Source organism: Sinocyclocheilus anshuiensis, unplaced genomic scaffold (assembly GCF_001515605.1).
Source record: "Sinocyclocheilus anshuiensis isolate Anshui unplaced genomic scaffold, SAMN03320099.WGS_v1.1 scaffold25, whole genome shotgun sequence".
Classification (NCBI taxonomy): domain Eukaryota; kingdom Metazoa; phylum Chordata; class Actinopteri; order Cypriniformes; family Cyprinidae; genus Sinocyclocheilus; species Sinocyclocheilus anshuiensis.
Window position 1 is genome coordinate 720,750 of NW_015536477.1, and position 10,994 is coordinate 731,743.

A 10,994-nucleotide genomic window follows, 5' to 3' on the forward strand; every position below is an offset into this window, starting at 1 on the left:
ACATGCGGGAAGGCCCGCCAAGAGAGCATTACAATAGTCCAGTCTGGAGAGAACAAGAGCTTGGACAAGAAGTTGTGTGGCTTGCTCTGACAGGAAGGGTCTAATCTTCCTAATGTTGTATAAAGCAAATCTGCAGGACCGGGCCGTTTTAGCAATGTGGTCGGTGAAACTGATCATCGATCACAACTCCTAGGTTTCTGGCTGTCCTGGAAGGAGTTATGGTTGATGAACCCAGCTGTATAGAGCAGCTGTGATGAAACGATGGGTTTGCTGGAACCACAAGCAGTTCTGTCTTAGTAAGGTTAAGTTGAAGGTGATGGTCCTTCATCCAGCTAGAAATATCTCTCAGACAGGCTGCAATGCGAACAGCTACCGTCGGGTCATCTGGTTGGAATGAGAAGTAGAGTTGAGTGTCATCGGCATAGCAGTGATAAGAAAAGCCATGCTTCTGAATGACAACCTACACGCATGTAAATAATTAAAGCGCATATACTGTATTAGAACTGCATCGCATATAATTATTTAATTAAATCGTAGCGTTTGTAAATTCACAATTATTCTTAATTATGATTTTTAAATGGGTTTAATATATCATGCAGCCTTGCAAAACAGACTAATAATGTGTTTTATACATTCTCGTCTGTGAAATGCGCCACTTCCGGTATTTTGCCGGTTAGTCGACGCGAGCAAAATGAAGTCAAGGATTTTTAAAAATCGAATAGTCAAATAAAATCGACGAATCGCGACAGCCCTACTCTGAACACATTTAAACCTTTGGCAGCCCGTTCTCTCCTATCAGTCCAAAATACACACCAGTTGACCAAAACTGACCGGCTCGAGAGAGTTTTTTTTTTATTTCAACACCTCCATGTGCAACAATATATGGACTTGTGTCTGTGTGTGGTTGCCTGGTGTTTATTTGTGGTTCTTTGTTTTTCTCTGTTTCCCAGCACCAATGTTGTGATGAACTACTCAGAGATAGAGTCCAAGGTTCGAGAAGCCACCAATGATGACCCCTGGGGCCCATCGGGCCAGCTCATGGGAGAGATTGCCAAGTAAGTGCTCAGCCTGCTGGGTGGTGGAAGGACTATGTGTTCCCTTCAGTCTTCAGGCATTCAATGACTCTACTCTCAATTACCGCAAGACATTTGTGTAGGGCAATTACTTAAGAATTATCTCATCATTGATAGCTGATGATTTCAGTTGCATTGCATCATGCCTTAGACTTGAGATAGTCTGAAAGTTGATTCATTACCCCCTCATGTAGTTTTTAGATGCAGTTTTTTTTAGATGAATTTAGTGTCGTGTTAAATTGTGAAAGCTGTGAAAAAGCAGTCTACATTAAAATCAGTAACTGGATGGATGGTTTGGCAGTATTTTAAAATGCCAAACCTTGATAGAAACACTGTGTTAGTAATATCAACATATTGTGACGTGACATGTCACAATGTGACATGACATGTGGCCAAGTATGGTGACCCATACTTGGAATTAGTGCTCTGCATTTAACCCATCCTTAGTGCACACACACAGCAGTGAACACACACACACCGTGAACACACACCCGGAGCAGTGGGCAGCCATTTTTGCTGTGGCGCCCGGGGAGCAGTTGGGGGTTCGGTGCCTTGCTCAAGGGCACCTCAGTCGTGGTATTGAAGGTGGGAGAGAGCGCTGTACATTCACTCCCCCCACCTACAATCCCTGCCGGTACGAGACTCAAACCCGCAACCTTTGGGTTACGAGTCCGACTCTCTAACCATTAGGCCACGACTTCCTATTTTACATAGGAAACACAAAATAACAGATAATATCATTAAAAAAAACTTTAAATATATGGGAAAATATACAATCTTTAAAGCTGTTTAGTTTGTCAGTGGTATAATTCCTGTTTTTGACAGATTCAATGACATGCTCTATTATACAACTTTTAATAAATAAAGAATTGCTACTGCATATCAACTGGGCCATTTCAGAATCACTGCATTTTATTCAGTGGTTCCACTGGAAGAGAGAATTTTTATTTCATTATTTATTTCATTGAACGAGAGGACTATCTATTTCAGATAGTTGTAGCCCAATTTATCCCCTGGTTACAATACTTTATATTTAGCCAATTTGGCGTGGTATCATTTCAGTTTTTGAATCTCCTACTTTAAGTAGTTAGTATAAAGCCTTTGTACATAATGTGACTAATCCACCTTATTGCAGATCCACATTTATGTACGAGCAGTTCCCTGAAGTTATGAACATGCTTTGGACTAGAATGCTGAAAGACAACAAGAAGAACTGGAGGAGAGTTTACAAGGTACAGGTGCACTGCTCATCTTTTATCATACTTTCAAATGAGACACAATTACTGAAAATAAGTTTAGACTTCATTTAGACATATTTAGCCAAAGTCCAGATATTGGCCAATTCATAGGCCCTGCCTGTGTGTCGGTCTATTGCTAATTTTCATTCATTTCCTCACACAAAGGTTTTATAAAACATAAATGAATGCTTCATTGAAAATTATTGTCGTGATGTCTGTGTGCCGCATCTGTAGCATGTTGTTGGGTCCAAACAATAATTTTGACTTGTTCCCTTCAGTGTACAAAAAAGTAAACTTATTTTTTACCCCAAATCCTGCATTTAACTCTTTTAGCTGCTTGATTTGGAAATATCCAGAATAATGCCCTTTTCCATGTGTTCAGGCCTTATTACTATTAGCGTACCTCATCAGAAACGGGTCAGAGCGGGTGGTCACCAGCACCAGAGAACATATCTACGACCTGCGCTCTTTGGAAAATTATCATTTTGTAGGTGAGTTTAAGGAGATGAAAAGATTAAAAGGTTAAAAGGAACTTATTTGAGAATTTTTATTCAAGTAGTATGCAAATGGAAAAATATAAGCAAACAAGTATAGCAGAGTGTGATATGATGAAATCAAATTTGAGCTCTTTGGCCTAAAAACATTGCTTTATCATAACCTAAATATAGCTCAACACCCAAGTTATACTTCCCAGGTGTCAAGCATACTGGACGTAGCCTCATGCTCTTGAGTTGTTCTCCGACAGGAAGACCTGGAAAGCTTATTTGTACACGAGTTATGTTAATATTTCATTATAGAGAAAGAAGAAATTTCGTTTGTTAAAATTTGGAGATGTAGCAAAAAAAATTTTAAATAAAAGTGGTAAATTCTTTCTGAAGGCACTACATCTTTAAGCTACATTTGTCTGATAAGTGAATGACGAAACAGGTCTTCATAGTCAGTGCTAGAGGTGTTAGTGTCTGTTTCCTTTTTGTAGCTATTTAAAGTGCTGTGCCTTGTTCTAAATGTTTCAAAGATTCTGTGGCTTTTCAAAAGCGATTCTGTTTAATTTTTCATCATTTTACACACATTTTCAGTCGTCTACCGAGACAATTCATGAACATTAGCACATCAGTAGCTTTGATTTAATTTTGGTATTCAACCCAAAAGGTTTGCCTTCACACCATTGTATTTGTGAATTTTTATTCAATTAATCTTTAATTAGGCAAACAACAAGAAATCATTTTGTAGCCTACCAAGGCTTTTGTAGGACATCAATGCAGCAAATGGCAAAATTCAGGCATTACCAACAAAGAAAAGTTGACTATGGCACTATATTATTTGCTGAACTACTGGAATTTTTGTGTAGGGTCACATTCTGACATTTGTTGATTTTTCATACTGTATCTAATGGAGATTTTGCAAAAACAAGATTAAATGGACCAAACAGTTCCATATGATTTGACAAGCTCTTTTCTATTTTGCTAGATGAAAATGGAAAGGACCAGGGCATTAACGTACGGCAGAAGGTAAAAGAAATGGTAGAGTTTGTTCAGGATGATGACCGGTTACGTGAAGAGAGGAAGAAAGCCAAGAAGAATAAAGACAAATACATTGGAGTATCTTCTGACAGCATGGGAGGCTTCAAAGAAAGTAACTGTAAGTGTAGCAAATTTGAGAGTTTCTAAATTTGAAAGTACATGATTTCTACAACCACTAGTGCCACTAACTAGTGCAACCATTTATTGAACATTTTCCAAACAGGTTTCACAGATGTTTTGCTGTCTGCTGTTGGTTGGACAAACAGATTGTTTTTCCCCAAACTCTTGCAAACCTAAAAAAAACGTGATAAAAGTTATTTGAGGCATTCCATGAATATGGGCAAAAAGATACGTCTGCCAAACTGGTCATGCCTACATCATTCGTGACTTAACAGTCTGACAACTTCTTACACCAGTATACTTAGCAAATGCATGCCAAATTGTATGCTAACCAAAAAAAAAAAAAGAGATTGCTGATATTTCCGGAGGATCTGATATAAGATAGGATATAATAGTTCTTTCTGTCGGGTGCTTTTTATTATTAGTATTTCCTAAATGTATTGTGATGTTGTGGTGATTGTTCCAGTGGTTTTATTGGTAATCAAATAAACCAAGAATTCCCTTTTATCACAGGTCATTTTGAGGCATTATTTTCATCTCTTGAAACTGTGTTTGACCCCAAAAGTGAGCTGCTTTGTCTGTGTACTGTAGGCGTCCCACAGGGATTTGTTTTAGGCCCTCTGAAGTTTTCTTGCATTGTAAGGAAAATTCCCCCTGGATTTCCTTCTTCCCACGACTGATCTTTTGATTAGAGCTGTTTTGATTTTAGGGCTATCACTTTTTCATCTTTGCTCACTGCATCATTTGGTGAAGTTTATGATCAGGTTAGAAGAAATAATCAGATCTCTGCTTTTTGTATTACATGTTTTCTCTTAGAGCTGTCTAATCAAGTCAAGATGCCACGTCCCTTGTCATGTCATTAGTGATGTTACTTGTGTGCAAAGTCAAAAGATTGTGCTTGGTTTCTGCTTTGATTTGTTGCTCAGATTTCTCCCTTTATTAGCTGTACTACAGTTTCAAATTGCCAATTAATGATGACATGCCAGTGATGGATTTGTTTTGGTGAAGAAAGATAAAAATACTGCAGAGTCAGAGGGGGCAGACAGCTTGATTTTATGTTATAGGCTACTTTAAGTTTGTTGAGTTTTTAGTCAGGTGTATTTTCCATACTTTTCGAAGTTTGAAGTGCATTTGTGGGCAAGTCCATCAAGGGGGCAAATGAAAAATATTACATCACTTCTGTATGTGGTGTATCAATGCAAAAACCTTTGTCTTATTAAAGCCGTTGTTTTTTTCAGGCCAAAACGCACTACCTTTCTATGTAAATTATTTATTTTATAGTTTTCACCTCAATCCAGGGTACCCGCGGGTCCTTAAGAAGGAAAAAATAAATAAATAAAATAAATTTAGTTTGATCAAATTTGAGGTCATAAAAAGTCTTAAATATACTTAATTATCATAAATATCTTATTATGTGCTGAAGTTAATGCTTTGTTTTAGTGTATTTTGAAAGCAGGCAATAAATAGCTTCCAATGGGCCATTCACACACGATAACTGTAAAGATATAGCACCTACACCTACGCACGATAACTGTATTATAAGTGTGCTGCAGTTATGTCGTTTGCCGTTTAAAGTGCTTAAGTTATTTGAAGCAGAATGGATTTTAATTGACTGTCAATGTTTTTATCTTACATCAGCTGGAAAAATCGTTCTGAAAGTGCCGTTGTCATTATAGCTGGACCTCGCTCTTCTCATGGAATTAGAACAATTAATAAATTTTCAGTTATCGATATTGTTATCTTCCCTGATGTGAACAGGCCTTTAGTGAATTTCAATCTGAAGCATTAAATATCTGAAACAAATTCAGCACCTAACTGATTTTGTATCCACATTCTCAGCGGGAGAACGGTTTGACCCCGAATCTAAAAGCAAATGGGACGAGGACTGGGAGAAAAACAAGAGCAGCTTCCCGTTCAGTGAAAAACTCGGGGAGATAAGTGACAAAATTGGAAGCACCATTGATGACACCATCAGCAAATTCCGCAAGAAGGAGAGGGATGACTCACCAGACCGTATCAGGTACATGACTGAGTTTTCAGTCCATAGAATTAATAAAGCCATAGAATGAAAAGCTATGTAACTGAAGTAACGACAGATATTTTCGTAAAATATTGTGATATACATCTGAGTGAAACTGTTTATTGAAAAGGAAAAATGTAGAATGCGGGCTTGGTTAAATCCATCAGTTGTTGATTGAAAGGAGGTAGATCGGCTAAATCTAAGCCAATTGTAAGAAAGGGGCTGGGATTAAGAAAACTAAATGATTAGGGAAGTCTGGCATACGTCACCAGAAAGAAGTCTGTTATTTCACCAGAAGATCAAGTTATAACATTTTGAGTAAGAATTACGAGGTGGACAATAAGATCAATAACTTACATTTAGAAAATAGATAGGGTGAATTTTCATTTCATGCTAACTTTGAAAATCTACTTGAACTAACACAGTTCTGCACTATAGTATAAACTTTTAGTAGCTAGCTACTATATTAGTTTTTGTCTTACTGTTGCCTCTTCCTGCAGTGACAATGAGGAGGACAGAGTTTCACAGAATGGTCGTCCTGCAAAGTCAGAGTTTAAGGATGATGAGGAGACTGTAACAACCAAGAGCATCCAGATCACACAGACCACAGATACAATCACCTCCACCACCACTACCACCACCTCTACACGCAAACGTGGCGGAGTCCCATCCAAAACCGTTGACCTGGGCGCAGCTGCTCATTACACTGGTGACAAAAGCAGTCCAGATGCTGACCACAACCAGGTACAAAAGAGCCTGAAAAAGAACCTGCAAAACCTAAACAAAAACAACTGAATGCACCTATACAGTCCTTTCTGTGAAGTGATTAGGGTTGCAAAAGGAAGCCTGTGCTGCCTTCATGTGGTAGAAGTGAAATGTGACATTAATCATTCTCTTTTCAGACATCAGTGAGTCAGTTATCCAGCACAGGGCTTGCAGATCTGTTGATGGTGGAAGCTGGCTCTGGTCAACCAGTGTCTTCAGGTAAGACCCCATCAGCTGCATTTTCCGCGTTTCAACGAGTATTTTTTTTTGCTAAGCATCACTGTTACTATTGCTTACACTTAGGGTTAGGGGATTAAATACCACTCACAAACCAATTCAAACCCCCACACCTGCTGAATGGACACCACGGCTCAATGTGTGTGGAGCATATAACATTTACTACTTGGTCATTGTTCATTTTTGAGCCCAATTTCCTTCATGCAGGGACTCAGACAGAAACTTTTTCCTGAGAGTTGATGTAGCTTTTAAGCCATACTTATGGAAGTTCTTCAGAGATGCAGTCAGAGACATCTAAGTGCCCCAGATGGGTGTGAGTTGTGTGTGAGAGAGAGAAAGAACGAATAGGAGATGGGTGCACAGATGCTGCTGTCCCTCCGTATCCTGTCACCAGCCCAACAGCTGTGCTGTGCTAGCATCAGTCAGGAGGTCAAGAGCTGTTGCAATCAGGTTGTGACAACCTAATTGTGTGTATGTGGATGGACACGTGTTTGCCTGTGCGTCTGAATTTTAGTCACGCATCCAGATCATTCGGTCCTATTCTATGGAAGCCCGTTTCTGCCACTGAATAAAAAAAATTAAAAAAAGGTAATTGCGACTTTTTATCTCACAATTCTGACTTTTTTTCACAGAATTGTGAGATATAAACTTGCAATTGCGAGTTATAAAGTCAGAGTTGCGAGATATAAACTTGCAATAAGAGTTAAAGTCCAATTTTGAGGGGGGGAAAAAGACTGATATGTTCTCAGAATTGCGAGTTTATATCTCACAATTGCGAGCTATAAAGTCAGAATGGCGAGTTATAAAGTCAGAATTGCGTGATATAAACTCGCAATAAGAGTTAAAGTCCAATTTTGAGGGGGGAAAAAAGACTGATATGTTCTCAGAATTGCGAGTTTATATCTCACAATTCTGAGAAATAAAGTCAGAATTGTGAGATATAAACTCACAATTCTGAGAAATAAAGTCAGAATTGTGAGATATAAACTCACAATTCTGAGAAATAAAGTCAGAATTGTGAGATATAAACTCACAATTCTGAGAAATAAAGTCAGAATTGTGAGATATAAACTCACAATTCTGAGAAATAAAGTCAGAATTGTGAGATATAAACTCACAATTCTGAGAAATAAAGTCAGAATTGTGAGATATAAACTCACAATTCTGAGAAATAAAGTCAGAATTGTGAGATATAAACTCACAATTCTGAGAAATAAAGTCAGAATTGTGAGATATAAACTCACAATTCTGAGAAATAAAGTCAGAATTGTGAGATATAAACTCACAATTCTGAGAAATAAAGTCAGAATTGTGAGATATAAACTCACAATTCTGAGAAATAAAGTCAGAATTGTGAGATAAAAAGTCACAATTACCTCTTTTATTTTTTATTCAGTGGCGGAAACGGGCTTCCATACTATTCTGCATTGCCACAGTAGAAAAAAATATATTATTTTGATGTAAATAATAGATTTTTTTTCTATTGTGAAAAATCTTTTTTCAGTAAGGATGCGTTAATCAATCTAAAGTTACAGTAAAGATATTTATAATGTTACAAAAAAAATGTTTTACAAATAAATGCTGTTCTTTTGAACTTTATATTCATCAAAAATCCTGAAAAAAGTCAACAGTTTCCACAAAAATATTAGGCAGCGCAACTGTTTTCAACATTGCTAATGAAAAAAAATGTATATGCTAATATGCTGCTCAATTATGAACAGCAGTTATCATCATTATTATTAATGTTGAAAAGGTTTTTACTGCTTAATATTTTTTGTAGAAACCATGATGCATTTTTTTCAGGATTCTTTGATAAATAGAAAGTTCATTGAACACCATTTATTTGAAATATAATTTTTTTCTCATTATAAATGCTTTTACTGTCACTTTGGATCACTGTATGTGTGCAATTTTTCTTTCTTTCTTTCTTTCTTTCTTTCTTTTTATTGACCATGTATGGCTATATATTGATACCTATAAAAATATTTAGAAATGAAGACAAAAATAGCATTACATGTAATATTCATAAGGTTTTATCCTTTATTGTACACATATATTGCACATACATGTTCCCATATAAATGTGAATATATGTACACATATATACACACATTCACAGAATGAGCTACAGCAGATTTCTAGTTCCCAGCATGCTTTGCTTCTGACTTAATCTTAAAATTAAGTTATTTCATGTGGTTTTGCTCAATATTAATATAGGGGGAGATCTGTTAGTGCTTAATGTTCTATTATTTTGGAATTGAAAAGGGTTTCTGGTATGTCTGGTATGTTTTTGGGGTTACCGTGTGCTGAAGAGTAGAGCCTGTGGTTAGGTTGACGACTGGCCTAACACCATTAAGACTATATATTACTTTATTTAAAAAGTAAGGGCTGTGCATTCTTCATCACGCTGATAGTCTCTTTGCTAAATACTTAAGTATATGCAAGTGTGCTTGTGCTGTTGTTAACTAGCGATATATGAACATATGAAACATGTAAGTTCCTTATGTATTATCCAATATATTATAATATATTAACAAAATATATTATTCTGTATATTTTCAAAATACCGTTCAATCACTTAATATATTGATCATGCATATATAAGGAAATATATTTTCTTTGCGTAAGGGCTTACCTACCTCAAATTTTTGAGCTTCTGTTCTAAACTGTGTTGCTTTCTAAAGACTATTCATGTCATCTTAATGTTTTGCAGGTGGAAGCTCAGATCTCACTGGTGACTTTGCTGACTTTTCCTCACCTGCTGCCTCTGCCAGTCTCCCGTCAGCTGCTGGTATGTGTGACCCAACTGTACACAACACACACATGCACAAGGGCCAAAACTGTTTTTACCTCATCTGACAATATCTTGCAATCTGTAAATGTCTCATTGTGCATTTTTTATGGAAAAGCATTACCATAAGTACATGTTTTGGGGAAACAAAAGGTTGGGGGAAAAAAAACTCTTGATGGTAAATTTTCCATTTCAATTAAAAGTTGTATTTATATTTAAATATGAAGTCTGCATGTTCTGTGTGTGAATTAATGGTGCAGTTTTGTCTACTACTACACACTACTCAAGCACGTATGACTCTCGTGGTTTTTAACGTCTGCAGCCTCACTATATGAGACATGAAGTTATACAGGCAGGCACAGCACTCAATTCAGCATGTGTTTGTGTGTGCTGTCTGTAGCAAAGTGTCATTTCTTCAGTGTTGTCACATGAAAAGATATAATAAAATATTTTATATATAAGAGCAATATCACTCGAGTACGAGAGCGATACCGGCTTTATATTAGCATGGCTGTGATTAGGCCAGAGGCACGAGGCCACAGGCTTCGTGCCGGAGGCAATCACAGCCGCTATAGTACGTCACATTTTATTATTGCCTGTTTCTACACATACATGTTTTACCAACTAAGAAGATCAGTACTTCTAGAGTTTCATCCCCCTATCTGATGTGAGCATAAGTATTGGGACAGTTGAACTTAAAGCAATTGTAAAAGTTTAAAAGCTAATATTTAATTGCAAATCCCTTGCATGTAATCACAGCAGTAGGGCTTGGTCTAGTTCGATACTTTTTAGGCACCGACAGAATTGCCTCGATACCATCGAGCATCGAAAAACATCTTGTCGTTCGTTACCAAATGTTGATACCTAAGGGGTTAATCTCATCAGCGTCAGTGAGCCAATAAGAGTCCACGTCAAGTCGAACACACCTACTAGTTCACACCGGTTACACTCAGAGATGTGACGCACACGTGAGGCTGTAGTGCGAATGCGTCCCAGCCCCCTTAGATGTAAGACTACATTTACACTGGTTATTGATGTTTATGTTTTAAAATGAAAACGAACAATCCTCGTCATACTGGCGTTTCCACTGCGTTTCAAGCCGGCTTTCCACTGTCTCCGACAAGCGACAGACCAGTCATTCAGTCATTCATTTCCAATGGAGAGTAGCGCAGGAGCTGCGTGGAGTTCCGATCATATGCAGATGTCCGTTCATACTACACGACCGAAAGCG

The 10,994-nt window shown here is 37.4% G+C and overlaps 1 protein-coding gene across 1 annotated transcript in view; it reads left to right on the top strand.

Moving 5' to 3' along the window:
* Positions 1-10,994, top strand: part of clint1b (clathrin interactor 1b) — a 40,341-nt gene that overhangs the window by 19,829 nt on the left and 9,518 nt on the right. Inside the window, exons 2-9 of the mRNA XM_016451717.1 lie at positions 951-1,055; positions 2,209-2,305; positions 2,694-2,802; positions 3,779-3,949; positions 5,791-5,971; positions 6,472-6,715; positions 6,874-6,955; positions 9,686-9,763. Of these exons, the coding sequence (XP_016307203.1) occupies positions 951-1,055; positions 2,209-2,305; positions 2,694-2,802; positions 3,779-3,949; positions 5,791-5,971; positions 6,472-6,715; positions 6,874-6,955; positions 9,686-9,763 (1,067 nt within the window). The remainder of the gene's footprint in view (positions 1-950; positions 1,056-2,208; positions 2,306-2,693; positions 2,803-3,778; positions 3,950-5,790; positions 5,972-6,471; positions 6,716-6,873; positions 6,956-9,685; positions 9,764-10,994) is intronic.